Here is a 21469-nt window from a genome sequence, read left to right on the forward strand (position 1 = left end):
GGTGCAGAGGAGATTTACCAGGAGGTTGCCTGGATTGGTGAACATGTCATCTGAAGCAAGGTTGACAGAACTAGGACTTTTCTCTTTGGAGTAATGTATGATGAAATGTGAAGATGAGGGGCTTAACAGGGTGGGAAGTCAGCACCTGTTTTCCTGAGGCAATAAAAGCAAAGACCAGTGGACATCTGTTTAAGGTGAGGGCAAGAAAGTTTAGGGGTAGTTTTTTTTTACACAAAGTGGTGGGTAAATGGAATGCATTGCTGGTGGGGGTGGAGGCTGATACAATAGGGATATTCAAAAGATAGATGAGGAAATCAAAGGAAAGCAGGACTCTCGAAGGGTCTTGGATGCTGACATCTTTCTGATCGTATCGTATCTGCGGGCAACTCTCTTTTGCTTCTATTTCTCAGTTCGATAGTGGCACTGGACTAGTGACACCTCTTTCTATGTCTTCATGGGCAAACCAAAGTCAGCAAATTTTGAGAATTATGTACAGTACATGACAATAAAGGGAACAGAGATGGTGGATGCATTCATTGCCAACTCTCTCTCTACTCTGGTTCAGTTCCTTTGGATTGATAATGGCTCATGTGATGCCCCTTTTTTAAGATATCAGGGAATTATAGTCTAGTTTGCCTGACATCAGCACATGGGGGGGAGGGTGCACTGGTGGAAGGTGCTAGAGTCAATGATTAAAGATGTCATTGCTGTGCATTTGAAGGGAATGACAGGATTAGTCCAAGTCAGCATGGTTTTACGAGAGTGAAATCACCCTGGAATGTTTTGAGGGTGTAACCAGTGGAATGGCCAATGGTGAACCAGTTGATGTGGTGTATGTGGACTTTCAAAAGACTTTTAGTAAGGTCCTGTGCAAGAGATTGATGTGTAAAATTAGAGAACATGGAGGTAATGTACTGACATGGATGGAGAAGTGGAGACACTCTAGGTGCACATCAACTAATGGTCTTCTCAATGACAAGCTCAATCAGAGACTTTTTTAAGGTCTCTTATTTTATTGATTTTTTTTCCTCTCTGTCTTGCACATTCAGTTCATTTACATAGCTTTATATATTTACATTTGTACCTATCTTCTTGAGAACAGTTTTTTGCACTGCCAGTAAGTGGTCATTCTGAGATGTTGAGAAGAGAATCTGTTGCAAAGAGCACAGGGTGGGAGGAGTGAGACAAGGTCCCATATGGGATTGGTGAAGCAGGGAGAGGTGAAACATAGCAGAGGGAGGGAGAGGACTGGCAGGCGCCAGGCACAGGAAGTGAGAGGCAAGGAAACCATGGGGTCAGGTGGAGAGAGACGACTCACACTGGGGGAGTAAGGATCATACTGGGGGGAGTGGGGCTCACATTAGAGGGAGTGGGTGTCACACAGGTGGGAGTGGAGGATCACACAGGGGGAGTCACATAAGGTGGGCCATACGGGGGGGGGGAGAGTGGAGTAAGAGGTCACACAGAGGGAAGTGGGGATCACACAGAGGGAAGTGGGGATCACACAGAGGGAAGTGGGGGTCACACAGAGGGAAGTGGGGGTCACACAGAGGGAAGTGGGGATCACACAGAGGGAAGTGGGGATCACACAGAGGGAGTGGGGGTCACATATGGGGAGTGGGGGTCACATAGGGGGAGTGGGGCCATATGGGTGGGAGTGGGGGAATCACCCAGGAGAAAGGGGGATCACCCAGGAGAAAGGGGGATCACCCAGGAGAAAGGGGGATCACCCAGGAGAAAGGGGGATCACCCAAGAGAAAGGGGGATCACCCAGGAGAAAGGGGGATCACCCAGGAGAAAGGGGGATCACCCAGGAGAAAGGGGGATCACCCAAGAGAAAGGGGGATCACCCAGGAGAAAGGGGGATCACCCAGGAGAAAGGGGGATCACCCTGGAGAAAGGGGGATCACCCTGGAGAAAGGGGGATCACACTGGAGAAAGGGGGATCACTCAGGAGAAAGGGGGATCACCCAGGAGAAAGGGGGATCACCTAGGAGTAAGGAGGATCACCCAGGAGAAAGGGGGATCACCCAGAAGAAAGGGGGATCACACAGAGCAAGTGGGGGATCACTTGGGGGGTTGGGGGTCACAGAGTGAGTGGGGAATCACACAGGGAGAGTCACACAGGAGGGAATGCGGGTCATGCTGAAGGAGTGGGGGATCACACGGGGAATCACACAGAGGGAGGGGGCGTCACACAGTGGGGAGTTGGAGGTCACACAGGGAAGTGGAGAGTCACACGGGAAAGTGGGGGTCATATACAGGGGTAGTGGGGGAGCATGCAGGGCTGAGTGGGTCACACAGGGAGTAGGAGATGGGAGATATCATGGTGGTAGTAGGGGGTCACTCAGGGGGTAGTAGGGGTTACACAGGAGGGAGTGGTGGGACAGAGATGAAGGCAGCCGGTGCTGGGATCTGTGGAGAAGAGAAGGTGAGAAGGATGGTGCAAAGAGTGGTCAGATTAAACCGAAAGTGGCTGGGGGAAGAGGAGTGAACAGAAGAATGCAGTGGAGCATTTAATAGAAGAGGCTACAGAGAGGGCGACCCATTGAGTGAAAATTTTCAAAACTCAGTGAGGGCACCAGAGAATGGGGAAACATTAAATGTAATTTTCTTTTTAAGAGAAGGGATGGAGACAGAAGAGTGGAACGATAGACCACTTAATTTAAAATCCATTGTTGGCCAGATGCTAGATTCAGTCATCAAAGAGAAAATAGCACATCAAACCAACAAATTTGTGTGAGTGTGTGTGTGGATAGACTCATCAGAAAGTCATGAGGCAATGGATCCATGGCAACCTGGCTGTGTGGATTTAGAATTGGCTTGCCCACTGATGACAGAGGATAGTGATAGATGGAATGTATTCTGCCTGGAAGTTGGTGATTAGAGGTGTTCTGAAAGGTTCTGTTCTGGGACCCCTGCACTTTGTGATTTTTATAGATGACCTGGAGAAAGAAGTGGAGGGAGGTCAGTATGTTTGGAGATGGTGTGGATAATGTAGAAGGTTGTTGTAGATAACAACAGGATATAGACAGGATGTAGAGTCGGATGGAGAAGTGGCAGTTGGTGTTCAATCCAGATAAGTGTGAAGAGATGCACTTTGGAAAGTTGATTTTGAAGGTGGAGTACATGGTTTATGGCAGTAGTACAAACACAAAATGCTGGAGAAACTCAGCAGGTCAAACAGTGACCTTTATGTAGCAAAGGTTAAAATACATAACTGACAGTGTCGCAGTTGTCTGGCTGATTGATGCTAACTCCCAAATACTTCCTCATACCTACTCCTGAACCATGACCCCATCAACATAAACCAGGCCACCGTCTCCCACACGGTCACAGATCACATTGCATCAGGAAATATCCCCTCCGCAGCCTCTAATCTGATATTACCCCAACCCCGCCCTGCCTGCTTCTACCTCTTCCCCAGGATCTACAGACAAGACATCCTGGAAGACTCATTGTTCCTGTCTGTACTTGCCCCACCAAACTTACCTCACCACTCCTTCACTCCATCCTCTCTCCCCTTGTCCCCATCCTTTCCTACCTATATCCAGGATATCTCCCACACTCTTAACCAATTTGGCAACATCAGAATCCCTGGTTCCCACTGTCTCATCTTCAACATAGATATCAAATCTCTGTCTGCCTCAATTCCCCATCAGGAAGATCACAGAGCCCTTTGCTTCTTCATGAAATAACGTTCTGACCAGTCTCTCTTCACCAGTACTCTGGCAGCCAGAGTCGACTGTGGCAACAAATTCCACAGATTACTACCTCTGGCTGAAGAAACTACTCCTCATTTCTGTTCTAAAGGGATGTCCTTTCATTCTGTAACCTCTGGTCCCAGACTCCCCCCATGAAAGGAAAGATTTTCTCCATGTCCACTCTATCCAAGCCTTTGATTCTATGAACGATCTCCCCTCTGCAATCCCAATCTCAAGGAAGGGTTCCAATCCAAAATATTGAGGATTCTGTGTCTCCAACTGATGCTGCCAAGTTCCTCCATCAGATTGTGTATTTGCAATTGACTAAATTTCCACATCTGAGGCTGGTGAATAATTGGAGGAGGTGTATTAACCTGGATTGAAAACTAGTGATCACAAAGAAAATAGAGAATTGTACTTTTCAGGCTGGAGGGAAGTAACTAGTGCAGTGCCCCAGGGATCGGGACTGGCCCTCAATTACTTGCCCTCAGTGGCCTGGAGGAAGACTCCATTTGCTGATGATGTGAAAATAGTTGGTGGGTTCGTTATGATGAGGACATTGGGAAAGCGATGGAGTGCGTGAGTGGGTGAAAACCTGGCAAGCATTAGAAGTATGAGGTCTTGCCCTGCACTGTGAGAAATCAAATGACAATTATTTTTGAAAAGGAGAGAGAGAGAGGGCAAATTAATGAAGTTCAATGGAAGTTCTTGTCCATGAGTCTCAGAAGATTGGAAAAGTAAGTTTTATTTTAATTCTAATGATACAACATGGTAGAGGGCCTTTCATACCATGAAACTTGTGCCACCCAATTAATCCACCATCCTGTGCATGTGGGAAGAATCCAGAGAACCCAGGGAAACCCATGTGGGTCATGGGGAAAACGTACAAACTACTTACAGACTGCGACTGATTCGAACCTGGATTGCTGTGATGGTGCTGTGTTAACTGTGCCTCTGTGTTTTGAGAAGTGAATGGGGGTGAGGTTGTTACAGGGTGCACTGAAGCCAAATTTGGGAGTACTGTGTACAGTTTTGGTCACCTAAGAATAGACGTGGCAGCATTGGAGGCAGTCAAAATGAGATACACTAGGCTAAATCCAGGGATGAGTGGATTGTCTTGTCTAAAGAGGCTCAACCTATTCTATGGTTCAGTCAAGTGAGGGATGACCTCATTGAAATGCATGAGATCCTGAGTGATCAAGATTGGAGAGATGATTTTACTTGTGGGAGAGTTGCACACGACAGGATATCACCGAAAGATAGGGGCTGGTCATTTAAAATGGGAAGCACATTAGTGAGTGTGATAAATGTCTTGAATTCTCCTCTAGTAGGGCTAAGTGGTCAACTTCTGATCCGATTCTGTTCTTGTGGCCATGGGGTTTATGACTCATGTAGCCTGTTGATCTGGTACATTTTAAGTTGATGCACACTGTAGCTACTGTGTTCTAGTGGAGGGAGTAAGTTGAGGAAGATGGATGGGGTACTGGTTCAGCTGACAGCTTTGTCCTGGAGCGTGAGTACTACATTCATCCAATCAGAATAGGTTGTGACAGTCAGGAATACCTGCAGGCACTGCCATTCTATTCCATGTTTGTAAAATACAAAATGCTAAGAATATTCTTTTGCCAGGACTGTGGAGGCCCATGGAGCTCAGTTGAAAATTTCCATCTGAAATGAGCTGAAATGAAAGTATGGTACAGCTCAATGTACTGGAGAAAATCAGCAGGTCATGCAACTTCCATTGGAAGTCAAGGGGAACCAACGTTTCAGGCCTGGGACCTTTTCCTGCCTTTTGATTCAGGCACTTGCCAGTTTTTGCTTACACCTGACAAGGTTACCCTTGACTTCCTCTGGATGCTGCCTGACTTGTTGAGTTTCTCCAGCACTTTTGTGTGTTGCATTCGACTGCAGCATCTTGTTTAACTCTTGCCATGGGCTAAGCATCAAGGAAAATTGGGAGGAGGACAGGAAATAGGAATGAGGCCAGCAGTGGGCTTTGGATGGGTCTGGGATACAATAGGTGAATTACATACAGAGAGAGAGGAAAGAAGTTGGGGGAGGGACCCAGAGGTGATAGAGTGTAGACAGAAGATGTGGGAGGCAGAGAAACGTAGAGGGAGAGACCATTAGGTAGGTGATGGGAAAAGAAAGGTTTGAGAGAGAGAAAAAGTAAATCCAGGATTAGGTAAAGAGATGGAATGGTGTAATCAGAATGGATGAGAGTTATTGAAAATTAAATTAAATTTTTTTAACTTTAATTTTTAAAAATTTATTAAATTTAGACATACAGCACAGTAACAGGCCCTTCTGGCCCATGAGCCCAAGCCACCTAATTACACCAAATTGGCCAACAACCCCCATACATTTTGAAGGGTGGGAAGAAACCAGAGCAGCTGGGTGATCATACAACCTCTTATAGGCTTGAACCCAGATCACTGGTGCCGTAACAGTGTTGCTCCAACTGCTACGCTATGCTAACTGTGCCATTAGAGAAATCGATGTTCACGTCATTAGGTCTAATGCTGTCAAGGAGGAATATGATGCATTGTTCCTCAAATTTATGTTTATCCATAGTGATATTAGTCTTATTAAGGGACAGTGTCGATTGTATTCAAAGATATGAAAGCCTTCTATCCATTGCCATCATTTATTTCTCAATTGTTTAATATTCTTGTTCTAAAATTAAGTATTCACAATAGATAATTGCTTTCCTCATTGATGAAGAAGCGCCTGCATGCTCTCAGCTCAAATCATCCCCCAGTTATCAACCAATTTCTATTCATGGTGTTTTACTCTCTGGGAAGGAGTCGTGGCATGTTAACATTTCTGTGCAAATAGCACAAAAGAGCATAAATTAACAGCAAGCTAATGATGGGTTGAAAGGGTTTGACCATCCAGGAGACATGATGATGTGTTTCACGCTATCTTCCACTGACATTTCTCACCACCTTTTGTGAGTCATTCCTCAAAAGAGAACATGCTGCAAGCTTTCCTTTAATTTCTGTTTTCTCACCAAGGAACAAAAATCTGGCACAGGAGGGAACACTCAAGCTGCTGAAGACCTTCTGCTGATCAATAAACCCATGACAGACTTACTTAGCCTGCTGATTCAACTGGTAAGTATTCACTCAATTCCTGGTCTGGAGCAATATTGGGAGAGTTTGGCCACTGTGTCTGTGTATTGAACTTGGTCTCAAGAAATCAGAATTTCCAAATGGACTTCAGAACAATTAGTCTTTAAAAAGTGGCATACAGTACATCTCTGATTATCCGAAATGGTCTGGACCGGGCCTATGTCAGATAAATGGTTTTTTAGGATAACTGGTCATTTTTTTTTAAAACAGCCCAGTAGTAACAGCAAATCACTTGTTCAATGTTTAAACAACAATAAACAATGATGAACAACAAGGGAAGGCTTTTTAAGCATTAAAATAATGTTTAATTCTCACAAAAAAAAAATGCTAGCTGCAACGCTGCCATCGATCACCAAGACTTCCCAACCACCGATCACCGACACGTCCTCACTGTTGCCTCTGATCCATGGGGCGGCTTCCCGGGCCACTGGTGAGTCGGCGGGCTCCTGTCTCCCAGTCATGGGAGTTCCCAATTCCAAATACTCCCCTCGGCCTACCACACCTGCACACTGGGGAGTCTGGTGTGCGTGTGTGGTAGTAGGATGAGGGGAAGGTTCAGAGTCAGCTCCGGGAGCGCCATTGTGCCAAGGAGGGAGGGAAGGAAGCGCCACTGAGCCCAATATTTCACTCCTGCCTAGGAGACCACTCTCTTGGATGACGCCGGGACAAGGGGTTCTTCTGACCGCTTATGGATGGGAGACAGTGGCATGCAGTTTGAGAGGGGGAGTTGGAGAGAAAAGTCAATGGGGAAGGTAAAAAAGAAATGGAAAGAGAGAGGGCAGGGAATTACCTGAATCTCTAATTTCATATTGGGTGAATTTTATTTCAACCTATGAGGTCAATAAAGCTCTGAAAAACTTTTGGATAAATGAGGAATTCTAATTTGTTACAGATATCCTCATTTATCTGAATTTTTTTAATAAAATTTTGGATAATTGAGGACTTCTGAGAATCCAATTTTGGATAATTGTAGTTATATTGTACTTAATTCTTTTTACAAAATTACTTAAAATTACATTCAGAAGAACAGTATACCCAAAAATTATTCTCAATTTTCTAATAGAACATAGAAATTTACAACACAATTCAGGCCTTTCAGGGCTAGAAGATCTATACTATTGAATTGGAAAGAGGTTAATCCTCCCACTGTTTTCCAATGGTTTACCCAAACTATACTATGTTTAAATTTAGAGAAAATTAGAAACTCTGTCTATGAATCCCCTTCTAAGTTTGAGTTAACCTGGCGACCATTTATTCAATATTTTCATTTGTGGTGAGTTGATCTGGCTCTGTTTTCTTTTTATGATTATGTATGATAATTGGGCTGTTAGATGAGATTGGAGTGATCGGCGTGATTTAGTTATATCGGTAGGTTTTTTTTTTAAGTTTTTAATTCAGATTTGTTTTTTCTTCCTTTTTGGGTTTTTTTTTCTCTCTTTTTTTTTATATATTTTAATTAATTATATCATTTCTTTTTAGAGATAGTTCATACTCTAAACTGATCTAAAAAAAATTTTATGATATATTTTTATTCTGCAATATTATTGTTTAATATCTCTGTATTAATTTGTTATTTACTATGTATTTTTCATATCTCTTTGAACTGTATGTGTTTATAAATTATAATAATAATAAAAAGATTGGAAAAGAAAAAGAATTTGGGCCTTTCAGCCATTTAACCCTAACAACTGCCTGCAGTCCAGCCATCCTACTCTAACCACTGCCTGCAGTCCAGCCATCCTACTCTAACCACTGCCTGCAGTCCAGCCATCCTACTCTAACCACTGCCTGCAGTCCAGCCATCCTACTCCAACCACTGCCTGCAGTCCAGCCATCCTACTCTAACCACTGCCTGCAGTCCAGCCATCCTACTCCAACCACTGCCTGCAGTCCAGCCATCCTACTCTAACCACTGCCTGCAGTCCAGCCATCCTACTCCAACCACTCCCTGCAGTCCAGCCATCCTACTCCAACCACTGCCTGCAGTCCAGCCATCCTACTCTAACCACTGCCTGCAGTCCAGCCATCCTACTCTAACCACTGCCTGCAGTCCAGCCATCCTACTCTAACCACTGCCTGCAGTCCAGCCATCCTACTCCAACCACTGCCTGCAGTCCAGCCATCCTACTCTAACCACTGCCTGCAGTCCAGCCATCCTACTCTAACCACTGCCTGCAGTCCAGCCATCCTACTCCAACCACTCCCTGCAGTCCAGCCATCCTACTCCAACCACTGCCTGCAGTCCAGCCATCCTACTCCAACCACTGCCTGCAGTCCAGCCATCCTACTCCAACCACTGCCTGCAGTCCAGCCATCCTACTCCAACCACTGCCTGCAGTCCAGCCATCCTACTCTAACCACTGCCTGCAGTCCAGCCATCCTACTCTAACCACTGCCTGCAGTCCAGCCATCCTTCTCCAACCACTCCCTGCAGTCCAGCCATCATACTCCAACCACTGCCTGCAGTCCAGCCATCCTACTCCAACCACTGCCTGCAGTCCAGCCATCCTACTCCAACCACTGCCTGCAGTCCAGCCATCCTACTCCAACCACTGCCTGCAGTCCAGCCATCCTACTCCAACCACTGCCTGCAGTCCAGCCATCCTACTCCAACCACTCCCTGCAGTCCAGCCATCCTACTCCAACCACTGCCTGCAGTCCAGCCATCCTACTCCAACCACTGCCTGCAGTCCAGCCATCCTACTCCAACCACTGCCTGCAGTCCAGCCATCCTACTCTAACCACTGCCTGCAGTCCAGCCTTCCTACTCCAACCACTCCCTGCAGTCCAGCCATCCTACTCCAACCACTCCCTGCAGTCCAGCCATCCTACTCCAACCACTGCCTGCAGTCCAGCCATCCTACTCTAACCACTGCCTCCAGTCCAGCCATCCTACTCCAACCACTGCCTGCAGTCCAGCCATCCTACTCCAACCACTGCCTGCAGTCCAGCCATCCTACTCTAACCACTGCCTGCAGTCCAGCCATCCTACTCTAACCACTGCCTGCAGTCCAGCCATCCTACTCCAACCACTCCCTGCAGTCCAGCCATCCTACTCCAACCACTGCCTGCAGTCCAGCCATCCTACTCCAACCACTGCCTGCAGTCCAGCCATCCTACTCCAACCACTGCCTGCAGTCCAGCCATCCTACTCCAAACACTGCCTGCAGTCCAGCCATCCTACTCTAACCACTGCCTGCAGTCCAGCCATCCTACTCTAACCACTGCCTGCAGTCCAGCCATCCTACTCCAACCACTCCCTGCAGTCCAGCCATCCTACTCCAACCACTGCCTGCAGTCCAGCCATCCTACTCCAACCACTGCCTGCAGTCCAGCCATCCTACTCCAACCACTGCCTGCAGTCCAGCCATCCTACTCCAACCACTGCCTGCAGTCCAGCCATCCTACTCCAACCACTGCCTGCAGTCCAGCCATCCTACTCCAACCACTGCCTGCAGTCCAGCCATCCTACTCCAACCACTCCCTGCAGTCCAGCCATCCTACTCCAACCACTGCCTGCAGTCCAGCCATCCTACTCCAACCACTGCCTGCAGTCCAGCCATCCTACTCCAACCACTGCCTGCAGTCCAGCCATCCTACTCTAACCACTGCCTGCAGTCCAGCCTTCCTACTCCAACCACTCCCTGCAGTCCAGCCATCCTACTCCAACCACTCCCTGCAGTCCAGCCATCCTACTCCAACCACTGCCTGCAGTCCAGCCATCCTACTCTAACCACTGCCTGCAGTCCAGCCATCCTACTCTAACCACCCCCTGCAGTCCAGCCATCCTACTCCAACCACTGCCTGCAGTCCAGCCATCCTACTCTAACCACTGCCTGCAGTCCAGCCATCCTACTCTAACCACTGCCTGCAGTCCAGCCATCCTACTCCAACCACTGCCTGCAGTCCAGCCATCCTACTCCAACCACTCCCTGCAGTCCAGCCATCCTACTCTAACCACTGCCTGCAGTCCAGCCATCCTACTCTAACCACTGCCTGCAGTCCAGCCATCCTACTCCAACCACTGCCTGCAGTCCAGCCATCCTACTCTAACCACTGCCTGCAGTCCAGCCATCCTACTCTAACCACTGCCTGCAGTCCAGCCATCCTACTCTAACCACTGCCTGCAGTCCAGCCATCCTACTCCAACCACTCCCTGCAGTCCAGCCATCCTACTCCAACCACTGCCTGCAGTCCAGCCATCCTACTCTAACCACTGCCTGCAGTCCAGCCATCCTACTCCAACCACTGCCTGCAATCCAGCCATCCTACTCCAACCACTGCCTGCAATCCAGCCATCCTACTCCAACCACTGCCTGCAATCCAGCCATCCTACTCTAACAACTGCTTGGAATTTACCTACTACATAACCCACCATTTTTCTCAGTTCCATTTACCAATCTAACATTCTCTTAAAAGATTCTATTGTACCTACCTCCACCACCATTTACAGCAGCACATTCCATGCACCCACTACTCTCTGAGAAAAGAACTTAGCTCTTAGGAAAAAGCCTCTGGCCATCCACACAATCAATGCCTCTCATCATCATATACAACTTTATCAGGTCACCTCTCATCCTCTGTTGCTCCAAGGAGATATGACCAAGTTCACTGAACCTATCCTCATAAGGCATGCTCTCCAATCCAGACAGCATCCTTGTATATCTCCTCTGCACTCTGCCTATAGCATCCATTCCTGTAGTGAGGTGACCAAAATTGAACACAATATTCCAAGGGGGGTGGTCTAACTAAGGAGTACAGGCTAACAGATAACAGGTCATAGGTGGATAACAATGAGAGGGTAGAAGAGAAGAAAGCTGAAAAGTGACAAGAGGAGGGGCAGCTCTCTGAATGGAGTGGGAAGGAAAGAAGACTAAAGGGATAGGGAAAGAGAGATGGGGAGGGGCTTTAAATTGGAGGTTGATGTCTTTAAGTTGAAGTTGAAAGAGTCCATGCAATGGGTGAGGCTATTGGCAATTCTTTGCTGCCTTACTACAGCAGAAAGCAATTTCGTGTAACATTATGTTCTGCACTATTACATAACAATAAGTTAATCTTGAATCTTAATACTGCCCAGACAGAATATTAGGTGTTGTTCCTCCAGTTGGCAGGTGGCCTCATTTTGGCAGAGCATGAAGTCATGAACAAACAAGTCAGTGTGGGACTGATGCATGGTATTAAAATGATTGCATCAGACAGAACGAAGACGCTCAATGAATCAATCTCCCAGTCTGCGTCCAATCTTCCCAATATAGAGGAGACCACAACGGGAGCACCAGATGCTGTGGATGGCCCTTGCAGATTCACAAGTGAACTGTTGCTTCTCTTAGAAGAATGGTTTGGGACCCAAATGGTAGTGAGGGAGGAGATGTGGGCACATGTACATTTTTTATAGTCAAAGGGGTATGTGCCAAGGGGGCAACTGAATGGAAGAGTGGATGAAAAAGAGTCATGGAGGGAGTGGTCCCTGCAGAAGGTGATGAGGGGTAGGAAGGGGAAGATGTATCTGGTTGTAGGATCATGTTCTAAGTGGTGGAAATTGCAGAGGATAATATAATAACTCCATCATGCACTACAAATGCAGGACAGAAAAGGAGGTAGATAAATATTCACTGTGACAGTCAATGCAAGATAAAATATGACATTTCAACGATGGTGATAGATTTCTTAGTGATCCCGGAGTAATTTCTGGTTAGGGTAGTACAGCAAGGGTCAAGAATCTGACAGCTGTTTAATAAAAACTGTTCTTGAGCCTAGAGGTGCTGGTCTTCAGGCTTCTACACTTTCTGCCTGAAGGTAGCAGTGAGAAGAGGTTGTGATCAGGGTGATGGGGGTCCTTTGTGATGTTGGCTGCCTTCTTGATGCAGCATCTCACACAGATGTTTGGAGTGGATGGGAGGTGGGAGCCTGTGATGGGATTGGCTAGGTTTCCCAATTCTGCAGCCTGGGCACACAAGTTACTAAAATAGGCCATGTATATTTTCCACAGCACTCTGTAGAAGTTCAACACCATATTCGATGACATCTCCCCAGACTTCTTGGAAAGTAAATTTAATTTTTTTAATTTATTTACAACACAGTAGAAGCCAATTTTGACCATTGAAACCTGTAGCACCCAATTCCACCCAATTACCCTACCAAACCTGTACATTTTTAGAGGTGTTGATGTGTACTGTTCATGGTTGCCTCAGTGTGCTGGCCCCAGGAAGAGGTCCTCTGTTCTGTGACCTCCCAGGAAATTGAAGCTACAAACCTTCAGTACTGCCATCCCTTGATTAAATTTGATTTTTAGTTTTAATGTAATTTAGAAATGCAGCCCGATAACAGGCCCTTCTGGCCCACAAGCCCAAACTGCCCAATTTACCTCCAACCCCCGTACATTTTGTAAGGTGGGAGGAAACCAGAGAACCCAGAGAAAACCCAAGCAGACACAGGGAGAATGTACAAACTCCTTAACCCTGGTCGCTGGCGCTGTAATTGCATCACGCTAACCGCTACATTACACTAACACTCAGGTTCCCCTTCCTAAAGTCCACCATTAACCTCTAGGTCTTGCTGGCATAAAGGACAACAACTTTGTTCGGGCACCACTTAACAGGTTCTCAATTGCCACCCAGTATTCTGACATAATTTTCCTGATATTTGGCTAACATCAGTGGTGTTGTCAGCAAATTTACAGATTGCATTGGTGCCAAACTTGGTAGAGCAGTCATGAGTGTGGAGAGACTAGAGTAGGGGATTACACACACAGATTAGTGAAATTAGCACTCCTCATTTGTGAGCCCACATCCAGTGGATGAGTATCAAGGACTTTCTACTTTGCTACTCTGTGTTATATGTAGTATTGTAGAGTGCAGATTGTAAAATTGGTTTATTATCTGCAATTTAGTTCATTTATATCTGGATGTGTGTAATAGATATAGATAGCAGGGAATAGAGAAGTGCTTGAGGAATACAAGGAACATTTTTTTTAAAAAAGAAACAAATTAGAAAGGCTAAAATGAGATATGAGGCTGCTTTGGCAGGCAAAATAAAAATAAATCCAAAGGGATTCTATGAGTACACTAAAAGAAATGAAGAGTGAAGGATAAAATTGGCCCCCTTGAGGATCAGAGGGGGAGAAGTCAGAAGAGATTGGAGAAATTTTTAATGAGTTTTTATCTTCAGTATTCACTAAGGAATATTGAGCCAGGTAAAGTACGGAATCAGGTAGTGAGGTCATGGATAATGTACAGTTTAATGAGGAGGTAGAATTGGTGACTTTAAAGAGAATCAATGTGGATAAATCTCCAGGTCCTGACAAGATATTCCCTAAGACCCTGAGGGATGTTAGTGTGTGAATAGTGGGGACTCTGACAGAAATATTTAAAATGTCATTGTCCATGGGTGAGGAGCCGGAGGATTAGAGGGTAGCTCATTGTTCTGTTGTTTTAAAAAACTCCAGAAGTAAACCTGGTAGTTATAGGCCATGTGAGTCTGACATTGGAGGTGGGTAAATTAATGGAAAGTGTTTTTAGAGATTGGATATATAATTATTTGGAAAGATAGGATTGATTAGGAGTAGTCATCAAAGTTCTGTATGTGGTAGATCATGATTAACAAACCTTAGAGTTTTTTGAGGATGTTACTAAGAATGTTGATATGGGGAAGGCTGTGGATGTTGTCTATATGGACTTTAGTAAGGCCTTTGACAAGGTTCTGCATAAGAAGTTAGTTAGGAAGGTTCACGCATTAGGTATTAATGATGAAGTAGTGAACTGGATTCAACAGTGGTTGGATGGGAAATGCCAAAATTGTTTGTCAACTTGGAGACTGGTGACTAGTGGAGTGCCTCAGAGATCGGTTCTGGGTCCATTATTGTTTGTCACATAAATATTAATGATCTGGATGATCTGGTAGTAAATTGGAATAGTAAGTATGCAGATGATACTAAGATTGGTGGTGTTGTGGTCAGTGAAGAAGGTTATCAAAGCTTGCAGTTAGAAGAGTGGGCTGAAAGAAGGCAGATGAAGTTTAATACTGATACGTGTGAGCTGCTACATTTTGGTAGGATTAATCAGAAAAGGTCATATACATTAAATGGTGGACAATTGATGAGGGCAGTGGAACAAAGGCATTCAGGAATTCTGGTACATAAATCCCTGAAAGTGGAGTCATATGTAGATAGGTTGGTGAAGAAAGATTTTGGTACATTGGCCTTCATAAATCAAAGTATTGAGTATAGGAGTTGGGATGTTATGTTGAAGTTGTATAAGGCATTGGTAAGGCCAAATTTGGAATATTGTGTGCAGTTTTGTTCACCAAATTATAGGAAGGAAATAAACAGAATAGAGAGTGCAGAGGAGGTTTACGAGAAAGTTGCTGGGGTTTTAGAGTTTGAGTTACAGGGAAAGGTTGAACAGGTGGGGACTTTATTCCCTAGAACGTAGAGGTTTGAGGGGTGATTTGATAGAGGTATTTAAAATGATAAGGTTGGACAGATAGAATCAATGTGGACAGGCTTTTTCCATTGAGAGTGGGGGAGATTCAAATAAGAGGACATGGATTGAGATTGAAGATGGAAAGGTTTATGGGAAACATGAGGGGGATTTTCTTCATTCAGAGGGTAGTGGGAATATGGAATAAGCTTCCAGCAGAAGTGGTAAATGTGGGTTTGATTTTAATATTTATGGCAAGGATGGATAGGTATATGAACGAGAGAGGTGTGGAGGGTTATGGGCCGGATGTGGGTCAATGGGACTAGGTAGGAGGAGGTGTTTGGCATGGACTAGAAGGGCTGAACTGACCTGTTTCTGTGGTGTAATTGTTATATGGTTATATTATATGATTATACTGGAGCACCACAAGACTGCTTTCTTAGCCCCCTGCTCTACTGACTTTACACCTATGACTGTGTGGTTCAGTACACATTTACCAATTTTCCAATAATACCATGGTAGTGGAGCTTATAATGAAAGGTGATGAGTCAGCATACAGGAGGGAGATCAAAAACCTAGGTGAATAGTGCACCAAAAACAACCTTGCACTCAATGTCTCTAAAACTGATTGTTGACCTCAGGAAGGGAAACCAGAGGTATACAATCCAGTGATCATTAGGGGATCAGAGGTGGAGAGGGTGAGTAAATTTATGTTCTTGGGAGTCACTATCTCAGAGGATATTTCCTGGAACCAACACACTAATGGCATCATGAAGAAAGCACATCAGCACCTCTCTCCTCGGGAGTTTGCTGAGGTTTGGTATGACACCAGAAACGGTGTCAAATTTCTACAGAGGTGTGGTGGAAAATGTCCTGACCGGCTGCATCACTGTCTGGTGTGGGGACACCAATACCCATGAGCATAAAGCACTCAAAAAGGTAGTGACACAAGCCCAGAACATCACAGGCAAAACCCTCCCCACTATCGTGAACATCTACAGGGAACACTGTCGTCAGAGAGCAGCAGGAATCATCAGGGATCCACATCACCCAGCATATGCTCTGTTCTTGCTGCTGCCATCAAGAAAGAGATATTGGTGAGGGAAGTCACATGATGGAGTAGTGGCTTGGTCGGGTTGAACCAGCCCACTCCAGAAAAAAAAAGAAAAAAAGTTTGAAAAAGACAAGGCTCAACGGATACAAAACTCAAGAAATAGAAGATAAAGTTACAGAGAAGAACAAAAAGATGGCATCCAAGAAAGAGAAAGTAAGAACAACATGAAAAAAAGAAAAAGCACTGGAGAAGAAAGAAGAAGGCCTTACCTGCTTGAAGGAGCAGGGAGCTGCGGTGGTGAAGAGCAGCCGATCTCCGAGGTTGGCGAGTGTCCTGCGAAGTTGCAACCTACCGACCGGTAGACTTCAAAAATGGCTCTCGGAGCCAAACAAAAGTGCGCAATTAAAGGAAAAATTGAACACCGGCAGGAGGGGGGAATCAGCCGAGGAGCGGGCAGGTACAACACGAACAGTTGAGGGACGCCTGGGATCAGGGCGCTCAGCTGGAGGATAAAAACAATGGAGAGGAAAGGAGCGAGGAGCCGGACGAAGAAGAAGTGGGGTGACAGACAACAAGAGAATCAACAGCAGGCCAGACAGATAGTCAGCCACCAAAGGAAGACCAACAGCAAAAGGCCCAGCAAGAGGAGGCCAGAAAAAGACATGGAAGTAATTCATCAGGAAAAACAGAAGAGACACAGATACAAAGAAGAGAAACAGAAGACACAAGCACAAGTAGACACAGAAGAAGAGGAAGAACAAGACCAAGATCTTCACAGGGAAATAAAAGGTAAAACAGATGGACAGAATATAGATAAAGCCTTTTTTGAAGTACAAATGAGATCATTAAAAGAATGGTTATCATTAGAATTTAGTGCGATTAAAAAAAAAATGAAAAGAGCAGAAGACAAAATGCAAAGTTTAGAACTGGTCATGACAGAAATAGGAAAAAAAGAGTAGAAAATGTGAAGGAGCGGGAAATGGCTGTAGAATTGGAAGTAAATGATTAAAGAGAAAAATTGGAAGAAAATGACAAAAAAATTAAAGAGACACAAGGGTTGTTATCTCAGAAAATTGATATTTTGGAAAACTATAGTAGGTGAAACAACATAAAAATAGTGGGCCTGAAGGAGGATGAAGAAGGCGCAGACATGATGGAATTTATAAAAGGATGGATTCCGAAGGTTTTAGGAATGACAGAATTACATGCAGAAATTGAAATAGAAAGGGCACACAGAGCACTAGCACCGAAACAGGAGACACATCAAAAACCAAGATCCATTTTAGTAAAATTTTTTAAGAGATATGACAAGAGAAAATATATTGGAGTGGGCAAGGAGCAAAGTTAAAGATAATAAGCCGTTGGAATATAAGGGACAAAAAATATTCTTTTACCCAGACATGAGTTTTGAACTCTTAAAGAAGAGGAAGGAATTTAATACAGCGAAAATTATTTTATGGAAAAAAGGTTATAAATTTATGTTAAGACATCCAGCGTACTTAAAATATTTATACCTGGGGAACAAAACAGACTGTTCTCGGAACCGGAGGAAGCACAAGAATTCACAGAGCATTTGCAGGACAGAAGAAGAGAAGAAGAGATGTAACAAGAAAGAAGACCGGCAATAAAGTATATATAAAGATGTAAAAATAATGTGTATATATAAAGAACTAAAGATGGAAAAGAGAAAGGAAAGAAGGAAGAAGGGGGGGAAAGAGAGCTTTCTTATATGTATTAGATAAATATTTTCTGGGGGGGCTGGGGGGAGAGAGAATAACCGTCACTGTGAAATCAGTTGACGCTTGCGAGCAAGATCGCAAACCAAATGGAAAGGGAAGTTGTGGTAGCCCGGCAAGGGAAAAAGGGCAACTCAGAGAAGGGGGGTGCATTTGGGGTTAAGGTGTTATTGTGTGTGGAAATTGTTGGAGTATTTTATATTTTAAATGTGTTGTCATACATTGAGTTTAAAAAGGGAAAACTAAAAGATAAAAAGGGGAAAAAGGGGGATGGAGGTGGCGAGGAGGTGGAAAAGAGGTGTAAACAAGATATAAGATGGCCACGCTGAACTATATGACTATAAACATTAATGGAATACATAACCAAATTAAAAGGAAGAGGCTACTAAATTTACTGAAAAAAGAAAAATAGATATAGCATTTGTGCAGGAAATGCATCTAACTGAAGTGGAACATAACAAACTGAAGAGAGACTGGGTAGGACATGTAGCGGCAGCATCATATAATTCAAAAAATAGAGGTGTAGCTATATTAATTAATAAAAATGTACCAATCAAAATTGAGGAGGAAATAATAGATCCAGCAAGGAGGTATGTAATGATAAAGTGTCAGATATATTCAGAACTCTGGAATTTGGTCAATATATATGCACCTAATGAAGAGGATCAAAAGTTTTTGCAGGATATTTTTTTTGAAGATTGCAGACACACAAGGAAATAGGAGGGGATTTTAACCATAATTTGGATCCATTGTTGGATAAAACTGGACAAAAGACAAGCAAAAATAATAAAGTAGCCAAATTTATGGTTAAACCAATGCAGGAAATGAAACTTATGGATATATGGAGGAGACAGTATCTAAAATAGAAGGAATATTCATATTATTCGAGTAGGCATAAAACATACTCAAGGATTGATATGTTTTTATTGTCGGCCCATATTCAAGGAAGAGTTAGGAAACTGAATAAAAAGCTAGATTGCTATCTGATCACTCACCCCTGTTATTAGCAATAGAACTGGAGGACATCCCACCAAGAACATATAGATGGAGGTTAAACTCCATGCTATTTAAAAGGCAGGAATTTAGAGAGTTTATTGAATGCCAAATTAAAACATATTTTGAAATAAACACAGAATCGGTGAAAGATAAATTTATACTATGAGACGCAATGAAAGTTTATATTAGAGGACAGATAATAAGTTATGTAACTAAGATGAAAAAGGAATACAATCGGGAAATAGAGCAGCTGGAAAAGGGGATAGGATGTATAGAAAATGAACTAGTGAAAAGGGACGATATAAAGAAAGAGAGAATTGACGGACAAAAAAATAAAATACAAAACATTACAAACGTACAAGGTGGAGAAGAACATATTGAAAACAAAGCAAAAGTATTACGAATTGGGAGAAAAAAAACCACAAAATATTGGCCTGGCAACTTAAAACAGAACAAGCTAAAAGAACTGTATTGGCATCAAGGAAAAAGGACAAACAAATCACATATAACCCAACAGAAATTAATTAAAACTTTAAGGAATTTTATGAACAATTATACCAAAATGAAAATGAGGGGAAGATGATAAAATAGAAAAGTTTTTAGCTAAAATTGAACTGCCAAAATTGCAAGAAGATGAACAAAACAAACTGATAAAACCATTTGAAATAGAGGAAGTACATATATTAAAAAAGCTGCCGAACAATAAAACACCAGGAGAGGATGGATTTCCAATAGAATTTTATAAAACATTTAAAGAGTTATTAATTCCTCCTCTCCTGGAAGTAATGAGTCAGATAGAAGAAGCGCAAAACTTGCCAGACTCATGTAAGACAGCAATAATTACAGTAATATCAAAGAAGGGGAAGGATCCATTAACACCAGCATCATATAGACCAATATCTCTACTTAATTCAGATTATAAAATAATAGCGAAATTATTAGCAAACAGATTGGATGACTGTGTACCAAAAATAGTTAAACAAGATCAAACTGGATTTATTAAGAAAAGACGAACAGCGGATAATCTCTGTAAACTTATTAATCTAATTCATGCAACTCAAGGAAATAAGAAACCAATGGTGGCTGTTGCCTTAGACACAGAAAAAGCCTTTGACAGGGTAGAGTGGAACTACTTATTTAAGGTATTATAGAAGTTCAAACTGCCAGAAAAATGTTAATTGGATTAAAGCATTATATAATGGACCATTGGCAAAGGTAGTACTAAATGGACATGTATCGAACCAATTCAAATTAAGTAGATCAACTAGGCAGGGATGTCCATTATCCCCCTCATTGTTCGCCTTAGCAATAGAACCATTGGCAGAGCTGATAAGAATAGAAAATAAAATAAAAGGGATAAAAATAAAGGAGAAGGAGTATAAAATCAGTTTATTTGCAGTTGACATCATCGTATATTTAATAGAACCAGAGATATCAATAAAAGAATTACATAAGAAATTGAAGGAATATGAAGACATATCGGGGTACAGGGTCAACGCAAATAAAAGTGAAGTGATGCCAATGAGTAATGCGGATTACACAGAACTTAAAAAAGAATCACCATTTAAATGGCAAGCACAAGCAATCAGATACCTAGGAATAAGGTTAGACAATAACTTAAGCCACTTGTAAAAACTAAATTATCAGCCACTAATAATGAAAATGCAGGAAGACTTAGAACATTGGAAAGAATTTCCGCTAACGTTGATAGGGAGGGTGAACTGCATTAAAATGAATGTGTTCCCAAGGATACAATACTTATTTCAAATGTTACCAATTATCTTAACAGAGAATTTCTTTGATGAACTAAAGAGAATAATAAGGAAATTCTTGTGGAAAGGGGGGAAACCAAAGGTAGCGTTAGATAAATTAACAGAGAGGTATAACCAGGATGGTTTGCAGTTACCAAACTTCAGATATTACTATAGAGCCGCACAATTAAGGTATTTATCAGATTTGTACCAGACGAGAGAAAAACCAGATTGGACTAAGATAGAACTAGGTAAAATAGGGGAGAAAGTACATATACTTTATAAGTGGGATGAAAAGCTGGTGCAATATAAAAGCTCACCAGTATTGATTGCATCATTTACTTAATATATGGAAGAAGATCCACGTAGAAATGAAAAAAATGAATTACCAAATACCAAAATTGTTATTGACGCAAAATCCACTAATCCCGTTTACAATAGATAACCTTTCCTTTAGAGAATGGGAGAGAAAAGGAATCAAAAGAATAGAAAATTGTTTTTTGGGAAATAATTTATTAACATTTGAACAGTTGAAGGACAAATATGGAATAATTCACAGTACAGTGTTTGCTTACTTAAAGGATAAATTGGGAAACACTGAGGTTACTAGAAGGAAGCAGCTTTGAATATGTGATTACAAATACAATAATAAGATTTATAACAAACATGTACATTAA

General features: G+C 43.1%; 1 protein-coding gene across 8 annotated transcripts in view; it reads left to right on the forward strand.

The window, feature by feature from the left end:
• ulk4 (unc-51 like kinase 4) overlaps positions 1 to 21469 on the forward strand; it is a 655266-nt gene that overhangs the window by 565883 nt on the left and 67914 nt on the right. For all 8 annotated transcript variants that reach the window (XR_011348088.1, XM_069908808.1, XM_069908832.1 and 5 more), the window contains one exon: positions 6722 to 6820. Coding sequence is in view for 7 of the 8 variants with exons in the window: in XM_069908808.1 (XP_069764909.1) it covers positions 6722 to 6820 (99 nt within the window). In the remaining variant the exon portion in view is untranslated. The remainder of the gene's footprint in view (positions 1 to 6721; positions 6821 to 21469) is intronic.

This window comes from Narcine bancroftii, chromosome 1 (genome assembly GCF_036971445.1).
Source record: "Narcine bancroftii isolate sNarBan1 chromosome 1, sNarBan1.hap1, whole genome shotgun sequence".
Taxonomy (NCBI): domain Eukaryota; kingdom Metazoa; phylum Chordata; class Chondrichthyes; order Torpediniformes; family Narcinidae; genus Narcine; species Narcine bancroftii.